Source organism: Leguminivora glycinivorella, chromosome 27 (genome assembly GCF_023078275.1).
Source record: "Leguminivora glycinivorella isolate SPB_JAAS2020 chromosome 27, LegGlyc_1.1, whole genome shotgun sequence".
NCBI lineage: Eukaryota > Metazoa > Arthropoda > Insecta > Lepidoptera > Tortricidae > Leguminivora > Leguminivora glycinivorella.
The window spans coordinates 5,565,073-5,587,226 of NC_062997.1; the positions used below are offsets into that span (position 1 = coordinate 5,565,073).

General features: G+C 37.2%; 1 protein-coding gene across 1 annotated transcript in view; it reads left to right on the forward strand.

Moving 5' to 3' along the window:
- The window catches only part of LOC125240263 (multidrug resistance protein homolog 49-like), an 86,697-nt gene that overhangs the window by 25,978 nt on the left and 38,565 nt on the right, over positions 1 to 22,154 (forward strand). Inside the window, exon 2 of the mRNA XM_048148112.1 lies at positions 21,909 to 22,099. Within this exon, the coding sequence (XP_048004069.1) occupies positions 21,909 to 22,099 (191 nt within the window). The remainder of the gene's footprint in view (positions 1 to 21,908; positions 22,100 to 22,154) is intronic.

The window sequence follows — 22,154 nt, forward strand, 5'->3', positions numbered from 1 at the left end:
ACAGGCGTGATTGTATGTATGTATGTATGTAAATGTTGAATACATTGATACTCGCTACGCTCGCGGTTTAATATTGGAATCTTTCGCTTGCTCGGGTATCTTGGCACGTGCGGTTAATAACTTTGCCCCCTTGTGAAACAAAAAAAGCTCCATTGTGATTTGTGACGCAATCATCATTTCGTCTAATCAATTTACGTTGTTCTTAATTCGCAAGTTATTGAATGAATGAAAAAACCGGCCATGAGCGTGTCGGGCCACGCTCAGTGTAGGGTTCCGTAGTTTTCCGTATTTTTCTCAAAAACTACTGAACCTATCAAGTTCACAACAATTTTCCTAGAAAGTCTTTATAAAGTTCTACTTTTGTGATTTTTTTCATATTTTTTAAACCTATGGTTCAAAGTTAGAGGGGGGGGGGACACACTTTTTCCTTTAGGAGCGATTATTTCCGAAAATATTAATATTATAAAAAAACGATCTTAGTAAACCATTATTCATTTTTAAATACCTATCCAACAATATATCACACCTTGGGGTTGGAATGAAAAAAAATATCAGCCCCCACTTTACATGTAGGGGGGGGGGTACCCTAATAAAACATTTTTTTCCATTTTTTATTTTTGCACTTTGTCGGCGTGATTGATATACATATTGGTACCAAATTTCAGCTTTCTAGTGCTAACGGTTATTGATATTATCCGCGGACGGACGGACGGACGGACAGACAGACATGGCGAAACTATAAGGGTTCCTAGTTGACTACGGAACCCTAAAAATGTATGAATGAACAGATTACAATTGCAAGTGACTCGAGTTGATTGTACTAATTCTGAAAATCGTTTATTGCCTTAAGTTCAAGAAAGACATTGTCAGTAATTGGTATAATCTATCGAATAATGATGGTAATGGCTGACGAAGGTTGATTTTGACGTTAGACGGGTGTTTAGGGTTCCGTAGTCAACTAGGAACCCTTACAGTTTCGCCTTGTCTGTCCGTCCGCGGATAATCTCAGTGGCCGTTAGCACTAGAGAGCTGAAATTTGGTACCAATATGTTATATCATTCACGATGACAAAATGGTAAAATAAAAAGTGGAAAAAAATGTTTTATTAGGGTACCCCCTAAACGTAAAGAGGGGAGTGATTTTGTTTTCATTTCAACCCTAACGTGTGATATATTGTTGGATAGGTATTTAAAAATGAGTAGGGTTTTACAAATATATTTTTTTGATATTATTAACATTTTCGGAAATAATCGTTCCAAAAGTAAAAAAAATGTGTCTTCTCCCCTCTAAAAAAATCACAAAAGTAGAACTTATAAAGACTTTCTAGGAAAATTATTTTGAATTTGATAGGTTGAACAGTTTTTGAAGCAAATACGGTAAACTACGGAACCCTACACTGAGCGTCGCCCAACACGCTCTTGGCCGGTTTTTTAGTAATAAAGTAAAATTTTATACACATAAAACTTTCGTGAAACATATTCAAATGATTAATGAATCTACAAAACATCTACATTGACCGGAAAATTTTTGCAACTATAGCCATACAACCTGTTTTTATTGAATTCCGTTAACTTTATGGGAAGGTTCTTTAGATCAAATACAATTAATTTCTCTAAGAAACTAGCGTCTTAACTCTTACGCTTATCGAGTTATTAAAAAAATAAAGATAATTACTGAACACGTGTGTAACAACCTTTACCAATTCCTAATGTTATTTGTTTTGACATGTGCCGTCAAATCACTTGACACTAACTTGAATGTGATTCTTAAGGGTCTCTCACACTAATAAATTCATTTATTATGTATGAAAATTATGAAAAATGTTTTTTGCGAACTTAACTAAAAGTGATATACAGGGTGGTTCCTGATAATGAACCTGGCTACGTGTCGAATTTAACGGAAAACAAAAACAACACGGTGTATAATAACACGTTATTAATAATAACGTGAGTACAACCGTAGATTCATTAAAGTAAAATTTGTTTGAAACATGCATGTTACCATCGAGAGCCTAACCAAAATGAATCAGTACGTTGTACTTCGGCGCAGTTTAATTTATATTTACACTTGACAAAAAGTGTAATTAAATAGACACGAGGTAAAAGTGAACGCTATTCTTGGTAAACACACTTCCCTGTTTTTTGTGGTTTATTTGCAACGATTCTACTTTGTAGTTGAAGCCTGACTGTTGCGGAGTTTCATTAGGACTATTTAACCCCCGACGCAAAAACGAAGGGGTGTTATAAGTTTGACGTGTCTGTCTGTCTGTCTGTCTGTCCGTCTGTCTGTCTGTCTGTCTGTCTGTCTGTCTGTCTGTCTGTCTGTCTGTTTGTCTGTCTGTGTGTGTGTCTGTCTGTGGCATCGTAGCTCCCGAACGGATGAACCGATTTTGATTTAGTTTTTTTTTGTCTGAAAGCTGAGTTAGTCGGGAGTGTTCTTAGCCATGTTTCATGAAAATCGGTCCACTATGTCACGGTCGGGGGTTTTTTCAAAATTTTAATTTTTTTCTTTATTATACTAAACTGTCATCAAAAAACCTCCGACCGCGACATAGTTGACCGATTTTGGCGAAATGGCTAAAAACACTCCCGACTAACTCATTTTTCAGACAAAAAAAAAACGAAATCTAAATCGGTTCATCCGCTCGGGAGCTACGATGCCACAGACAGACAGACAGACACGTCAAACTTATAACATCCCGTCGTTTTTGCGTCGGGGGTTAAAAAAAAAGTATTAACTTTTTTCTTATTTTACATCTGTCTCATTACTATTTAAATTGGTTGATGCAAATTATCGTGAGTCACAAGTATCAATAAAGCCGTTGAAAATGCATATTTCAAACATCACACAAAGACAGATCAAAATCACACGCATACATTTAAATAACTATATCATTTATTATTCCGTCTTGTTCTATATACCAACGTGATTCACATACGTATTTCCTACTGCCATAATGTACAAAATTAAACTATAAAACTATACCTTAAAGTTGAAAATTTATTTGCATTGAAACAGCTTGTATTATAGGTATTTTAAAAAGGAATTCCCATAAGAATATTAGTCACAATTTAATCGATTTTAGACGTTACTTCTTCGTAATATAATCGACTAATATACATACATTTTGCTGTTAGGTTTTTAGGGTTCCGTAGTCAACTAGGAACCCATAGTTTCGCCAGGTCTGTCCGTCCGTCTGTCCGCGAATAATCTTAGTGACCGTTAAGCTGAGTTTAGACCAGCAAGTTATTGCTGCAAGTATTGAGACGCCACTATAGGTAAGAGTGAGTGGCAAATATCTGCATCTCTTTCTGGCATATACTTCTGTCTCAAAACTTGTAGCAATATTCCACGTCTAAACTCAGCTTTAGCATTAGAAAGCTGAGGTACCAATCTGTATATCAATCAGGCGGACAAAGTGGTAAAATAAAAAGTATTTTCGAGAATAACCATAAAAATTTCAAATATCACAAAAGTAGAATAACTTTGTAAAGACTTTCTAGAATAGTACATTACGATATAAGTGCGTAAAAAAGGAAGTTCGAAACGAGTGGCGATAAATTAAAACACGACCGAAGGGAGTGTTTTAAATCGACACGAGTTACGAATTTCCTTTTTGCACGTGTATCGTACGACGTTTTTCAGTACAGATGAGCCTCTGAAGTTTCGACCTGGCATATAATGAACCACTTCTCGAACTACTTAGTGCATAAAAAAACGACCATCTGTACTGAAATAGTTATTTGTTATACAAGGGGGCAAAGTTGTATTTTAACGCCGAGTGTGGAATTGAAAAACGAGCAAGTGAAAGGATTCTATAGTTGAACCACGAGCGAAGCGAGTGGTTCGAGAATAGAATCCTGAACTTGCGAGTTTTTTAACACACGAGTAGTAAAATACATTTGCACCCGAGTGTAACACAAAACTTTTCCCCTCACTATAGCGAGGAAACTACAACGCAAAAAATGCGTTTATCACTGCTTCCAGTAGTTCCACAGGTGGTAAATCATCTTTATTACTAGATTCACCTACTTTTATCCATTTTAAAGCAGTTAATTTGACTTTATTCAAGGTCAAATTACTTTACCCACTAGTGGATAAAATGCGTTTTTACCCGCTGGTATTAAAGGACAAAACACCTGTTTCTGAGCTAGTGAGGGGAAAAAAAATATTTTCATCTTGATAGGTTAAACAGTTACTGAATAAAATACGGGAAACTACGGAACCCTACACTACTAACACTACACGCTCTTAGCTGGTTTTTTATATGTAATGAATGCAAATTTGATGTAGGGCAATAGACCACACACGTGTTTGTGGTATTTTTATCGCTTACTTTACTTTAATATGTATTCTTATTTCCTGTGGTTTTGTCGATTGTGAGACCCGCAAGTAATAATTTTCAGCAACTGAAACTAACACTTTAAATTATTGCGTTTTGTATAGTACACATTAAATGACACTAAGTGCGTTTTCACATTATCCGATCCGATATCGGATGTCGGACCGATATCCCATACATTACAGGCGCCATCTTGGATTTTTTCTATTGAAATTCTTCCGACATCCGATATCGGATCGGATAATGTGAAAACGGCCTTATACGGAGTCGAAATGTCAGATAACCTAACCAAAAAATTAAAATTTTGAAAAAATCCCCGACCGCGACATAGTAGACCGATTTTCATGAAACATGGCTAAGAACACTCCCGACTAACTCAGTTTCAGACAAAAAAAAACTAAATCAAAATCGGTTCATCCGTTCGAGAGCTACGATGCCACACAGATACACACACAAACAGACAGACAAACAGACAGACAGACATACACACAGACAGACACGTCAAACTTGTTATAAGTTGCATTTGTGAATGCCATGAGGGTTTCTTTTGATTAGATCCCCTCCCCTCCCCTTTTGATTAGATCCCCTCTTTATTACGCCAAGTTGTATTCACGTAATTTCATTTTACCAATTTTGATAGTTTCTTGTGACTCAGTGCCGTTGTTAACAGCTGGTTTTTTGCCACAGTTTCCGAGTAGTACTTTGACGTGTTCTTAAATAATGTATTAGCTACTGCCGATGACTGTCCGACTTTATAGACGAAGTAAACGTCACGGAAACTGGAATTATTTGAGTAAACATCCAATACGAGGAAACGTATAAATATGCAAATTAATTTGACCGATAGGTATTTTGCCCATTGATACAAAGATTTGTTTCTGTACCTGAGCTGCAATTTCTTTTTGTATTTTTATGTGCAATAAAGTTTTTTTAATTTATTTTTTATATTAGGTATGTTAATGCCCTCAGGTATGGCAGAGGAGCCCTTTTAATCTTAGTTAATGTTTAATTTTGGAAACACATATAAAATTAAAAACAACATTAAATAACCTAACCACAAAATTAAAATTTTGAAAAAACCCCCGACCGCGACATAGTGGACCGATTTTCATGAAACATGGCTAAGAACACTCCCGACTAACTCAGCTTTCAGACAAAAAAAACTAAATCTAAATCGGCTCCCGTTCGGGAGCTCCGATGCCACAGACAGACACGTCAAACTTATAACACCCCGTCGTTTTTGCGTCGGGGGTTAAAAATAGTTCTAAATAATCGATAGGTGATAATGACAATAGAAGTTTTGTTCATTCCATTCATCGTCACTACTTTAAAAAAAACCGGCCAAGAGCGTGTCGGGCCACGCTCAGTGTAGGGTTCCGTAGTTTTCCGCATTTTTCTCAAAAACTACTGAACCTATGAAGTTCAAAACAATTTTCCTAGAAAGTCTTTATAAAGTTCTACTTTTGTGATTTTTTTCATATTTTTTAACCATATGGTTCAAAAGTTAGAGGGGGGGGGGACGCACTTTTTTTTTCCTTTAGGAGCGATTATTTCCGAAAATATTAATATTATCATAAAACGATCTTAGTAAACCCTTATTCAATTTTCAATACCTATCCAAGAATATATCACACGTTGGGGTTGGAATTTAAAAAAATATCAGCCCCCACTTTACATGTAGGGGGGGTACCCTAATAAAACATTTTTTTCTATTTTTTATTTTTGCACTTTATTGGCGTGATTGATATACATATTGGTACCAAATTTCAGCTTTCTATTGTTTACGGTTACTGAGATTATCCGCGGACGGACGGACGGACGGACGGACAGACAGACATGGCGAAACTATAAGGGTTCCTAGTTGACTACGGAACCCTAAAAAACTCGTATCTTCGTCTGTCAATGAAAAGAAAATTGTAGTTAGTATGTATGGAATGCATATAGACTTACTGCGTTTTAACTTTGAGGAGCAGCGTGAGATACGAGATTTTTTCGAAGTAGTGACGACATGTTTCTCATGAATCGACATGGAACCGCGGACGTAACAATAAATGATGATTCGTTTTTTTTTTGAAGTAAACAGGAAATTGTATTTTTTTAGAATTCCCACAACTAATCACGGTCACAACGGAGCGATTATATAATTATTAATTTAAATTAGGGCGTTAGGTTTCTGTATAAATGTTCATAGTACCTAATGTGTTTGAAATTTATGAGAAAAATTATACAGGGTATCATTTTTATAACCGGCAATATTTTTTGGGTATGATCGGCTTTTTTATGTTTTTTTTTTATGTATAAACTAAATAGTAGACTAAATAGCATATATATATCTTTCAATTCATGCGTACTAAATACAATACATTACAACGTACAGTCAACCAATTGGAACCCCAGGGCACTCTACAACCATTTCATAACCACAAAATTAAAATTTTGAAAAAAACCCCGGATCGCGAAATTTTGAGAAAGACCGATTTTCATGAAACATGGCTAAGAACACTCCCGACTTACTCAGTTTTCAGACAAAAAAAAACTAAATCCAAATCGGTTCATCCATTCGGGAGCTACGATGCCACAGACAGACACACACACACAGACAGACAGACAGACAGACGCATACACAGACAGACACGTCAAACTTATAACACCCCGTCGTTTTTGCGTCGGGGGTTAAAAAGAACCCTTATGGTGCGACTCTGTCCGTCTGTCTGTCTGTCATATTACAATTGTTTCTGTTACATTCAAGTTTTTAATAATATCAAATATTAGAAGCGCGAAAACTTGTCAATCGTGTTTTTCCGCACAAGTATTATTTCCGTAATTTTATTACTTGATTGACAAATAAATATAAAACAAATATTTGTTCTATATATAGAATAATTAATTCAAAACATGTTTTTGTTGATTCTGTTCTGGGCTATAGTTGGCGCTTTAGTTTAAGTTTTAACAATATGGGTCAAATTGTCAACACAGTTGGTTCAAAAGTTGTAATCCTGTGTCGATAGATGGCAGTCTATACTATACTATACTACACTACACTACACTACACTACAATACACTACACTACACTACACTACACTACACTACACTACACTACACTATACTATGCTATACTTACTATAATATTATAAATGGGAAAGTGTGTGTGTCTCTGTTTGTTTGTCCGTCTTTCACGGCAACAGGGAGCGACAAATTGACGTGATTTTAAAAGTGGAGATAGTTGAAGGGATAGAAAGTGACATAGGCTACTTTTTGTCTCTTTCTAACGCGAGCAAAGCCGCGGGCAAAAGCTAGTATATTATAAATGGGAAAGTGTCTGTGTCTGTTTGTTTGTCCGCCGTTCACGGCGAAACGGAGCGACGAATTGACGTGATTTTTTAAGTGGATATAGTTGAAGAAATGGAGAGTGACATAGGCTACTTTTTACGTCTTTCTACCCCCCCCCCCCACTTCTCTAAAATGGTGGGGGGGGGGGGGTCGAGCGTAGCCGCGGGAAAAGCTAGTTCTCTATGTACTCTATCTTCTTTGGCATTTGGCCACAACACAAGCCTTCTTGAGCTTACCGTGGGCTTCAGTCAATCTGTGTAAGAATGTAGGTACTATAACATTTATTATTTATTTATTATTTATTATATTCCTGTATGGTGACGGGTTAAGAATTTCACCACCCCCTTTCTTCCCGTGGGTGTCGTAGAAGGCGACTATGGGATATGGGTTAAATTGTGGCGTAGGCGAGAGGCTGGCAACCTGTCACTGCAATGTCACAGTTTCGTTTTCTTTCAACCCGTTATTTGCCAAGAGTGGCACTGAAGCTTTAGTAGTTTCATGTGTTCTGCCTTCCCCTTTGTGGGATGCAGGCGTGATTGTATGTATGTATGTATTTATTATTACTAGAGCCGTCGTCGATATACTGAGCTGACCCCTTGACTTTATTGTTTCACTTCTATTTTAGTGCCCCGTCAAATTAAACACGACATGAAACCAATTAAAACTCCCAAGATTATTAATTCATACAAAGTCAAATCACTTGAGCAATTACAGCGAACGACGCGGCTTCATCAGAGTAGAGAAAATCTAGTATAGGTACCTACACAATACATAGTGTTTTGTTATATCCATAATAGTTATTTGTTATACAAGAGTGCAAAGTTGTATTTTAACGCCGAGTGTGGAATTGAAAAACGAGCAGGCGAAAGGATTCTATAGTTGAACCACGAGCGAAGCGAGTGGTTTGAGAATAGAATCCTGAGCTTGCGAGTTTCTCAATACACGAGAAGTAAAATACATTTGCACTCGTGTGTAACACAAAACTTTTCCCCTCACTATAGCGAGGAAAGTACAACGCAAAAAACGCGTTCATCACTGCTTCTAGTAGTTCCACAGGTGGTAAAACATCTTCATCACTAGATTAACCCACTTTTATCAATTTTAAAGCAGAAAATTTGCCTCTATTCAAGGTCAAATTACTTTATCCACTAGTGGATAAAATGCGTTTTTACCCGCTGGTATTAAAGGACAAAACACGTGTTTCCGAGCTAGTGAGGGGAAAAAAATATAAATATATATCCATACATTTTGTGTTTCACTCGGTGGCAAAGTTTTGTTTAACCTACGTGCCTTGAAACCCTCGCTTCTGAATCTAAACCACTCGCTAAGCTCGCGGTTCAATAATGGAATATATATATAATTATTTATTTGTTTCACATGGGGGCAAAGATACCCGAGTATACGCGAAATATAGGTATCACGTAGATTCTGTTAATGAGCCTAAAGACGAGTCGAATTTAACGGAAATGAAAACACCACGGTTTATAGTGAATTACAGTCATATAGCAAAACGGCTTGTCATAGAGTAGACAGCTACATCTCTACAAAAAAATATATCATTTGAATCTCTGTTTTGACAATTTGACCAATATATTTTAGCAAAGACATATGTAACTCCATATAGACGGATAGTCTAAGAAAAAAACGTACCTCAAAGCCATAAAGGAAAAGGTACGGTGGTCTAGATGGCGTTATAACTTTGGGGAACGCTCGGCTAGATGGCTCTAATATTAATATTTGACATTTTAACTAAGGATGTACCGACTAGTCGCCGACTAGTCGGGAAAGCCGACTATCCGGCCACATTTGTAGTCGGCGATTAGTCGGCGACTAGTCGGCAAAAAGGGCCGATTAGTTGGCACTTCATTAGTGATAGAAAAACAGTACAAAATTAAATTACCATCTGAAAATTATGGTTGTATTATGTAACTATTCGTAATTCCTGTTTTTTGTCAAAATAACAAATATCTGTATTTATCAGAAATAAATATCCTACTCGTACCTAGGATTATCAACTTCATAGGCAGGATCACTACCCACTAAGCCAAGCCGGTTGTCAAAAATGGAAAATGTATATATATTGTCATGAACCTTTGAACTTGTAAAAAAATCATGAAAAGCGCGTTTGAAGGACCAAAAATGACATTCAAAATGTGAATTTAGTCGAAAATTATGTTTTGGCCGACTAGCCGACTAGTCGGCCGACTAATCGGCCACCCAAGCGCCGACTAGTCGGTAGTCGGCCTAGTCGGCCAAATCAATAGTCGGTACATCCCTAATTTTAACTCATGTCAAGGTAACAATATGGGCCAAATTGTCAAAACTGAGGTTCAAAAGTTTTAAGCCTGTGTCGAGAGATGCCAGTCTATGCACTGTGATTACACGTTTTACGTTGACGGTAACTCTATAATACTCGATGCTCTTTGATTTAACTAATATTAATAAGTTACTACGTAAAACTCAGAAGAATAGTAGGTATGACGACCGGTCTGGCGCAGTCGGTAGTGACCCTGCCTGCTACGCTGCGGTCCCGGGTTCGAATCCCGGTAAGGGCATTTATTTGTGTGATGAGCACAGTTCCTGAGTCATGGATGTTTTCTATGTATATAAGTATTTATATATTATGTATATCGTTGCTGAGTACCCACAACACAAGCCTTCTTGAGCTTACCGTGGGACTCAGTCAATCTGTGTAAGAATGTCCTATAATATTTATTTATTTATTTATTTATGTGCAACGCGACTACACAGGCGGGCGCGCGGCGCCTCTCGGCCACTTGTTACCTCGAGGCAACTGCTATCGGGTAGGTACTTAAGAGGATACGGTAGCCAAAATGCTAAAATGGAAAGGAGCCCCCTTTCAACTTGGAAATTTTAGTTAAATACGAGTATATGTAAGTGTTATTAAGTAGATTTATCGAAAAAAAACCGGCCAAGAGCGTGTCGGGCCACGCTCAGTGTAGGGTTCCGTAGTTTTCCGTATTTTTCTCAAAAACTACTGAACCTATCAAGTTCAAAACAATTTTCATAGAAAGTCTTTATAAAGTTCTACTTTTGTGATTTTTTTCATATTTTTTAAGCATATGGTTCAAAAGTTAGAGGGGGGGGACGCACTTTTTTTTCCTTTATCAGCGACTATTTCCGAAAATATTAATATTATCAAAAAACTATCTTAGTAAACCCTTATTCATTTTTAAATACCTATCCAACAATATATCACACGTTGGGGTCGGAATGAAAAAAAATATCAGCCCCCACTTTACATGTAGGGGGGGTACCTTAATAAAACATTTTTTTCCATTTTTTATTTTTGCACTTTGTCGGCGTGATTGATATACATATTGGTACCAAATTTCAGCTTTCTAGTGCTAACGGTTACTGAGATTATCCGCGGACGGACGAACGGACGGACGGACGGACAGACAGACATGGCGAAACTATAAGGGTTCCTAGTTGACTACGGAACCCTAAAAAATTGTCCATTAAGAACAACTCGGTCAAAAGATATTTCTTTAAAATCGAGGTTCCGCTCTCGACTCTCTCCTCCTTCAAAACTTAATCAATCGGAACGAAATTTGAGAATCTGAATAACAATGAAATAATCTATGTCGGACCGTTTAGCTTTTTTGGTTAATTGTTACCAATCTTGAGTATCACACCTTTTTTTGCGCCACAATGAAAAAGGCCGTTTTTGGAAATTTTTGATTGGCTCTAGAGTCTTTAAAAAGCAGAATATCAAAAAAATCAAAACGGTCCGACACAGATAAAAATAATAAAAATCTGTGTTGAAAAAATCATTGCTCTATCTTCAAAAACCAGGGAGGAAATAGTCAAGAGCGTTTGTATGGAGAATTGACCCCTACCGTATCGTATTAATGCGCGACCGTGAGCGAGTGACATTATGTCTGACGTTAGTTATAGCAGGGGCGGCTCACTCCGCGATTCTATTGCCGCGCTACAAGTACATGCTGGCGGCCGCGAGTTCGCGGCCTACTCAGGGGTGGCGCGCGTTCTCACGGAATGCACGTTCTCATTTTCTATTGTTACTTTTGATCCATTGAAATCGTACATTCAGCCTTGCATCAAATGAGGTAGTTCTATTTGATGTTTCATATTGTTGTATATGCAATAGTGATGCGGCATCTAAGTTTTCCACCTCGAAAGCCAATGGGGTCATTATTAAATACACGAAAAACCTTAAAAAATTTCAGCATTTGTGATTTTTTTCAACAAAGTACCCATGGTACGGCAAAAGTCACTGTACACAATTTAAAGTAGACAAAATTTGTAATTAAATGAGACTAATTTGGTCTTGGTACGCCAAATAGTTTCGAAGATTCGGCTTCTCAAAGGTTCGCAATATGAAGTAGGGTTAGTTAGTGAAATAAGCATAGTTAACGATAAATAAACTAGACTGGACCTTCGAATCCACAGCACTCCTTTAAGAGAAAGCTTACCAAGGTAGTATGTCTCTGTCAACTGATCAGGAAGGTCAAAATCGTCATCTGATGGTGGATCATCAACGAGTGGTTTATCAACATTGGTACACACCAGACCTGGTACATTACCGCAAAATTATCCAATGCAGTAGGTGCAAACAGGTGAGCTGTTGACACTTACTTTCTCGCAACCACAACTGCTGGTACAACCTTCTTTGTAAGTACAGAAAATTGTTAATTTTAAGCAGAACCTGAGGAGTTGGTGGTTCCAGCTTTGGTCGAGAAATGAAGCCTTGTGGACTCCGTAAAAATTCATCTTCAGAAAGAGATTTCTTAAAAAAGATTATACACCTCCGAACAGCTCTAACTACTTTTCCCTTTTGTCGAAATTGTGCAAAACTTTGAATGGCCGTATCTTAGTAAATATATGTCTTACCAAGACAAAATTATATTCATAATAACGATAATTTAGTAGACATCAAATTGTTCATAGCCACTTTTGCCGTTAAAAAAGTTCTTGGTGGTAAAATTTAACAAAAGTCAGAAAAAGTCATAAAATTTTACGGATTTTCATGAATTTAATTATGACCCCATGGGCTTTCGAGGTGGAAAACTTGGATTTGACATTACTATTTCATCTCTAATAATATATAATACAAATTAGAACTACCTCATTTGATGCAAGGCGACAACCCTTAATTGATAAGATTTCAATGGATCATTTATGTCGTGAGATTTTTTTAAGGTTCATGTGCGATGTCCGCGTGTGGAATGTCTAATGATGCTTAGTTGAATTAGACATCATGAATAAAATAAATACCATAGGATATTTTTACTCGTACACAGATCTACTATTGATTAAGTCCCACGGATAAGGCTTGTGAGAGTTGGAGCTTAAACAAAAATATATAAATACTGTATTTATGCCTAGAAAGTACCCAAGATTTGAATATAATAGTATAACATTTTAACACTCATTCCTTTCTCTTCTACCGTCAGGAACTTAGGCATTGTCATTGATCAGACTCTCTCGTGGGCACCCCATGTGACTGAAATTAGCAGGCGACTCTTTGCCTCTCTTCACTCGCTTCGACGTCTCCAAAGCTTCCTTCCGTTCCGTACAAAGGTTGTCCTTGCGCAGTCGCTTTTGATTCCACTTCTGGATTATGCGGATATCGCATTTTTGGACCTTACCGAGGAGCTACTTGACAAGCTCGAACGTTTGCAAAATGTGTGCATCAGATACATTTTTAACCGACTTCAAAAAAGGAGGAGGTTCTCAATTCGACTGAATGTTTTTTTTTTTTTTTTTTTTTTTTTTTTTTTTTTTTTTGTATGTTACTCGATATCTCCGAGAATCGTGGACCGATTTTCAAAATTTTTTTTTTGATCGAACCGGTATAACCCCGAGATGGTCCCATTGGCACCAAGTCAGGGTCTGATGATGGGATCCTGGAGAAATCGAGGGAACTCTTCAAATGTTATAGGCACATGTAATGTTTTTAGTCTATTTTTCAAAGGTACACCAGTATTTACGTCTGATGGTAATAATTTTATGTGGCTGAGCTGATGATGGAAGGTCAACTCCTCAATGGTTAGGAGTTTAAGGATAATTCTTTCACTACTGTACATGTATTCGGACTGATACATATAATATCACTAGGAACCACTAAAAATCAACTGAGCTGATGATGGAAGGTCAACTCCTCAATGGTTAGGAGTTAAAGGATAATTCTTTCACTACTGTACATGTATTCGGACTGATACATATAATATCACTAGGAACCACTAAAAATCAACAAATAAATAAACTTTTTAACAAAAAATAAAACCGCCTTCAAAAATAAGCGCGTTACAAAACACGGAGAAACTAAAAAGCCAAAAATAATAAACCTTTCAATTCAGATTTCTTATCGTATTGCAATAAGCTAAACATCCAAATTATAAACAAATCAATTATTTTTGGAGTCGGTACCAGCCTGTGTATGGTTGGGTGGGGCAAACAGGCAATAGCAAGGCGACGAACAGGTCTGGTACCGACTACAAAAATAATTGATTTGTTTATAATTTGGATGTTTAGCTTATTGCAATACGATAAGAAATCTGAATTGAAAGGTTTATTATTTTTGGCTTTTTAGTTTCTCCGTGTTTTGTAACGCGCTTATTTTTAATTTAAGAAAATTTGACCACATCTCTCATTTCCGCTCCCAGCTGGAGTGGCTGCCCATCCGTCGCCGCAGAGACATGCACGTGGTTTCTCTCCTGTATAATGTTTTATTTTCTCCTACTTCCCCTCCCTATCTTTCAGAACGATTTAAATACTTGGCTGACGGTAGCGGGCACCGGCTCCGTTCCAGTGTGAATCTCACTTTGAGTATCCCGCCCCACCAACATAGGTCCTATAATAAATCGTTTACAATCTACGCAGTTAAATTGTGGAACTCCTTGCCTTTATCTCTTCGACAGTGTCAGTCGGTCGCGTCGCTGAAGGCTAATCTAAAAAAGCTTTGGCTCTCTGATGAAGACTAAGGTATTGGATGTATGCGGTTTTGTAGTTGTAGCTTTTATTATGTAAATATATATTTAATTTATATATTATATATTTATGTCATTTGCTATTTGTATAGTTGTATATTTTGTATTTATTCGTATATATTGCATGTTAGTGTAAGTTATAATTTATTATTACCTAGAATCCGTTTCCTGCGCCGTTTGTACTGTATGCCTACCATCTCCAATTCTCCCTCAATTGCTCAAAGGTTAACTGGAAGAGATCCCTTAAAGGGATAAGTTCGCCTTTGTACTTATAATAAGCTCTTTTTCCTGTGTGTTGTATTATTTTCTGGTACAATAAAGTGTTTTACTACTACTACTACTACTACATTTTTTCTGAGTATTAATTACTTTTAATCCATATCCATAGGCAACCCTACAGCCGATCGCGGCGCACGTGCGGCTCGTTTCTTTGTTAGAATTTTGTACTTTTTGTAGGCATTTTAAAAGGCGGCATTTCGTGAACATCAAAGCAGTGGGCCTTCTGTACTTGTACTATTATATATATTCTGTGGTTATAGCTAGGATCCGACACCTGACTTTACATGATCCAAGGTCAAGTGCGTGTCAGAACACTATAAAGAAAGCGCGATAGCCTGAGACCGTGACTTTGCGTTGCGTGCTCATGGCCGGTTGGAAGAGATCCCCTTTTAAGATAAGCCTACCTGCCTAGCCAACGTCACAGTCACTTATGTTTAGCAAAGAGGATCGAGTAGGTATATTCACCGTTTTTTTTTGTTTTCCGTTAAATTCGATACATAGCTAGGTTCATTATCAGGAACCACCCTGTATATCACTTTTAGTTAAAATAGCAAAAAATTTTTTTTCATCATTTTCATACAATAATAAATGAATTTATTACTTTGAGACACCCTTAAGAATAACATTCAAGTTAGTGTCAAGTGATTAACGGCACATGTCAAAACAAATAATATTAGGAATTGGTAAAGTCACACACATGTTCAGTAATTATCTTTTCCCCTCACTAGCTCGGAAACACGTGTTTTGTCCTTTAATACCAGCGGGTAAAAACGCATTTTATCCACTAGTGGGTAAAGTAATTTGACCTTGAATAAAGTCAAATTAACTGCTTTAAAACTGATAAAAGTAGGTGAATCTAGTAATAAAGATTATTTACCACCTGTGGAACTACTGGATGCAGTGATAAACGCATTTTTTGCGTTGTAGTTTCCTCGCTATAGTGAGGGGAAAAGTTTTGTGTTACACTCGGGTGCAAATGTATTTTACTTCTCGTGTGTTAAAAAACTCGCAAGTTCAGGATTCTATTCTCGAACCACTCGCTTCGCTCGTGGTTCAACTATAGAATCCTTTCACTTGCTCGTCTTTCAATTCCACACTCGGCGTTAAAATACAACTTTGCCCCCTTGTATAACAAATAACTATTAGTTTTTTAACCGTAAGAGTTAAGACGCTAGTTTCTTAGAGAAATTAATTGTATTTGATCTAAAGAACCTTCCCTTAAAGTTAACGATATTCAATAAAAACAGGGTATACAGGGTGTAAACCTAATACGGGCGAACCTCTTAACGGTAGTGAGTATAGGACATAAAAAATAGAATTAGATAACTTTTACTTAAAATTGAAATATTTTTTTTATCCATACAAATTAATTCGGCCCGCAACGTAATGCAAACACACTCTCGTTAAACGCTCGTTGACAGTTGTCATTGATTGTCATCGCAACCACGTTTACAGTACATTGCAGCTTGGAATTTTTTCAAAAATTAATTATAGGGTGAAAGTTAAGAGTAACTCAAAAACACCTCTTAATTGATGATAACAATATTGAATTATATGCCTGGTTTCATTTATCGCCCTTATTAGGTTTACGCACTGTATAATGTTGTGCCTATGTATAAAATAATGACTTCTTGTGTGTTGTTTGTGTTGTGGTTAATTATAAGTATTTCAATTGTATATTTTGATGACAATTTTGGAATTTGGAAAGTAGTTCGTTTAGTTGCTCAGATCCATAATGAATCATCAAAAATCCCCCCATTAAAATGATTATTTGAAATGTGGCGCTTCATGTCTAAAGGGTCCAAATGTTTTATGCGCTATAAAGGAACCTTTATGAATGGAAAGTCACATGAAAAGTTGTCGTAACTTAATAATAGATGGCGCTGCATTCGAAAATCTTGACTGATAATTCCATGATAACTCTATACCATAGTACCATACTATTCAATATACCCGAATCTAATGGTGTAGTGTATTGCGCGTTCTTAGACTGTTTTCACATTATCCGATCCGATATCGGATGTCGGAAGGATTTCAATAGAAAAAATCCAAGATGGCGGCTGTAATGTATGGGATATCGGTCCGACATCCGATATCGGATCGGATAATGTGAAAACGCACTTAGGCGGTCGCATAGGCGGGTGTTATAAGTTTGACGTGTCTGTCTGTCTGTCTGTCTGTGTGTGTGTCTGTCTGTGGCATCGTAGCTGCCGAACGGATGAACCGATTTCGATTTAGTTTGATTGAAAGCTGAGTTAGTCGGGAGTGTTCTTAGTCATGTTTCATGAAAATCGGTCCACTATGTCGCGGTCGGGGGTTTTTCAAAATTTTAATTTTGTGGTCAGGTTATAATGTATGGAATGTAATGTATAATCTTCTTATATTTAATCTCTGGTTTCTATTGCCACTTAAAGTCAACGACTGTCACTTTGGCTAGGCCGACTGATCATACATAGCTAGAGATGGGCCGAATATTCGGTTAATATTCGGTATTCGGCAGATTCGGCAAGTTTTTCAATGTTCGTATTCGGCCGAATAGATTAGATTAGATTAGATTTCTTTATTTCATGATAAAAATTACACTATAAATTTGTTACATGCCAAAGTTATGTTTATCTTCTCATCATGATCGTCAAAAATTACATTATGAATTGAAAATAATAAAATGAATAGTTTCTCCCAATAAGGATCGTCATTTACAAAGAGAAATACACAAAGCACAATAAAATTAACAAATGAAATAAAATCAGAAATGAAATACACAAAGCACAATAAAATATATATATATAGTTCGGTTACATTGCCGAATATTTACCGAATAAACAAAATAAATAAATAGCGCAAGTTGTTTCGTAATTCATGGGATAATAACATCCTATTTCAGGATTCTAAGGACTAAAGGGGGTTAAAAATGCGTTAAATATAAGTACCTACAATAATTATGTCGAAAACTAAAAATAATGTAGCTTAAGAAACAAAAATCAAAATGTTCTTATGCACTAAATTATAGGAACATTAAGAGCCTTAATTAGTACCCATTACCAACCATTGAAAAGTTTTTAACTCTAAGCCAGGTATTAAATATAGTGGAACCGAATATTCGGCCGAATGTTCGGTTCGGTAACAGCTGAACCGAATGTTCGGCCGAATATTCGTATTCGGCAAAGTCCGTATTCGGCCCATCTCTAATACATACCGTCTTGCCCAAAAGGCTGTGTGTGATTCTCACGATTATATTCATTAAAATATAATGCTTTGAACTTTTTTGATAATAAATCTGAATTCATGTAAATTCAAGGTTACACTGTAACTGCTTATTAAAAATTTTTTTCAGGTAAATTGAATGAGGAATCATTAAAAGGAGCTAACAAAAGTGTGTAATTAAAAATCTGTTGGCACTTTTTTAATGATAAAATTATAATTAAAGTTTATTGGGTATACAGGATGTTCAAAACCGGCCAAGAGCGTGTCGGGCCACGCTCAGTGTAGGGTTCCGTAGTTTTCCGTATTTTTCTCAAAAACTACTAAACCTATCGTGTTCAAAACAATTTTCCTAGAAAGTCTTTATAAAGTTCTATTTTTGTGATTTTTTTCATATTTTTTAAACGTATGGTTCAAAAGTCAGAGGGGGGGGGACGCACTTTTTTTCCTGTAGGAGCGATTATTTCCGAAAATAGTAATATTATCAAAAAACGATCTTAGTAAACCCTTATTCATTTTTAAATACCTGTCCAATAATATATCACACGTTGGGGTTGGAATGAAAAAAAAAAATCAGCCCCCACTTTACATGTAGGGGGGGGGTACCCTAATAAAACATTTTTTTCCATTTTTTATTTTTGCACTTCGTTGGCGTGATTGATATACATGTTGGTACCAAATTTCAACTTTCTAGTGCTAACGGTTACTGAGATTATCCGCGGACGGACGGACGGACGGACGGACGGACGGACGGACGGACGGACGGACAGACAGACATGGCGAAACTATAAGGGTTCCTAGTTGACTACGGAACCCTAACAAAAAACCGGCAATATTTTACGATGTGAACTTATATAATAAAAATAATAAAAATAAACATTTATTTCAGACTCAAGGTCCATAGATGGTTAGTAGAACATTACAACTCTAAAGAACTAATATTAGTGTTAACTAGTAAGACATTTACCTAATGCTAAGACTTAAAAAACTAAAACAATTCACACTTAAAACCTACATAGCGACAGCGTGCAGCATTTGCCATCGGTTGAGCATGGGGCCATTTTCACGCTCCATAAATACGCTCAAGATGCTGTTGGGGCTGCCGCGCAGGCGACGCCTTAGTGAGGCGCACCTTTTGCGCATTATATAAGTTCTCCTGATTTTTTTTTAATTTAACGCTCGGCTAGATAGCGCTAATATTAATATTTGACATTTTAACACATATCACGCTAACAATATGGGCCAAATTGTCAACACCGAGGTTCAAAAGTTTCAAGCCTGTGTCGAGAGATGGCAGTCTATGCACTGTGATTACAGATTTTACTTTGACAGTAACTTTCTATAATACTCGATCCTCTTTGATTCTAAGCTTTAGTCGCATCTCGGACACTGGCGATCAAATATATGAAAGAGGCGCGTTCCTAGCACACAGTCTAAGCTCGTGTAGGTGAACGCGTACTATGCTTGTGTGAGTGACATATGCAACCAACCGATCGCGTCAGGTGTCAAATTGGTATAGAGATCCACCGGGCTGCCTTGGAAACGTCTCTTAGGGCATCGTTCGACTATGTGCTGGGTAGTTTGATCCTCAAGGCCGCAGTCACATAACGGACTCTCGTTCCATCCCCATTTGTATCGCATGTGATTGCATCTGCCATGACCCGTGCGAATTCTACCTGGATGTCGACTTATTAATTGTCTGCAAATATACGCCATACGCTTAAATAATAAGTGACATAGGACAGGTTGACTGTTCGCGTTTTTGACAGGCGGTAACTGTGAGGTAACCGAGAGGGGGTGGGCGGCACTTTCAGCGGGGAGTAGTGGCCATACTGTACGATAGTACTCTTTGTTATACTGTGGTTCTGTCCTTGCTACCACTGGTCCTTGTCCATGACTAGAGCCGTCACCTTTATGACAAGCTGAGAAAGGTTAAACACTGATACTCGTGAGAATCATTGTTGTATACTTGTGCGAAAATTCAAGATCGTCTATCTTTTGTTTATCTAAGGTTATTGTCACGAGTATCCGCGAATTATTATAAGAATATAATAGTAGTTACAGAAATGACACTTCCTGTGCAATTCCCGTTAAGTTTGTACATTTATACTACGTCGGTGGCAAACAAGCGTACGGCCCGCCTGATGGAAAGCGGTCACCGTAACCTATGGACGCCTGCAACTCAAAGCGTGTCACATGTGCCACCCCATTAGAAACTTGTACATTCCCTTTTGCTGTGTTAAATACACAGTAAAAAGGAGTGCACAAGTTCCAAGGAGGGTTCGGGTTGCCGACGACTCAAAGGACAATAGACGGAATAAGACATACATAACATACATACAGTTGTACATTTGGATCACGTCTCCGATTTTGATAAAAATTGGTAGGCTGATAGAGTCCATGATGCTGAGCAAGATCCACTAGATTTCCCAAAATGTCTTATGTAGTTTGTATGAAACCTTCCGTTTTTGTTACCAGATTTCTATACATTTCGGTAACAAAAAAGGGAAGTTTCATACAATCAACCTAGGATATTTTGAGAAACCTAGTGGATCTTGCTCAGCATCATGGACTCTATCAGCCTACCAATTTTTATCAAAATCGGAGACGTGATCCAAATGTACAAACTTAACGGGAATTGCTCTTCTATAAAACTGAAATTTGACAGCCGTTCAAGGTCGAATCATGTTGTCCGTTTCTAAAGCATGGCACTGTCTTTTTCGGATATTTTAATACTTAGTCATAGGTACTATAGTAAGCGTGAATCTAAATTTTAATATATGAACTGTAACTGTTGACGTGTAATGTATCTGTGCATTTACGAAATAAATGAATATGAATATGAATATGAATATGAATATCTCAAAATTCATTCGTTTCGTGTTTATTTGCTCGCGTGTATATAATCATTTCGATATACATTATTAACTACTTAAAGCATTTCTTTACTTTTTGCGTTTATTAAATAAATTTCATTTTTCAAATAACAGATTCCACATGGTCGCTTACTTAATACTTCAACTAGAGAAGAAATCAAATTATTTTGACGACCGGTCTGGCGCAGTCGGTAGTGACCCTGCCTGCTACGCCGCGGTCCCGGGTTCGAATCCCGGTAAGGGCATTTATTTGTGTGACGAGCACAGATATTTGTTCCTGAGTCATGGATGTTTTCTATGTATATAAGTATTTGTATATTATATATATCGTTGTCTGAGTACCCACAACACAAGCCTTCTTGAGCTTACCGTGGGGCTCAGTCAATCTGTGTAAGAATGTCCTTATAATATTTATTTATTTATTTATTTATTTATTAAATATTTTTTGATTTGTTAATTTCAAGTAGTCACACTATCATATATAAATTATAAATTGAAATAGATATCATACACGAAAGAAAAAACGACAAGGACCACTGGTGGCCGAGCCGGGAATCGAACCCGGGTCTTCAGCTTATGCGGATAACGTCATTATCACTAGACTAGATTTTTAACCCCCGATGCAAAAACGAAGTTTGACGTGTCTGTCTGTCTGTCTGTCTGTCTGTTTGTCTGTCTGTCTGTGTGTATCTGTCTGTGGCATCGTAGCTCCCGAACGGATGAACCGATTTAGATTTCGTTCTTTGTTTGAAAGCTGAGTTAATCGGGAGTGTTCTTAGCCATGTTTCATGAAAATCGGTCCACTATGTCGGGGTTTTTTTCAAAATTTAAATTTTGTGAGGTTATTTGTAGTTTAACCACATATTTTACTTCAACATAATCTTACTTGAATACTCTTTGTTTCAGTGGCGATACGCGACGCCTCTCGAGCGGTTAGCCACGTGCCTAGGCGTGCTGGCATCGTGGCTGTGCTCTTGCGGTCTCGTACTAGCAGTTCTCATATACGGAGAGCTGACTGCGCTCTTTGTGGCTAGACACAAAGCTACCAGGGCTTCGTCACCGGCAGTTCTGCATCTGTTCCATGGAGGGAGGGAAGTGTAAGTGCTGTCAAATAAAGAGACTTCGTGTAAGGACTGACGGGACGCTCGGAAA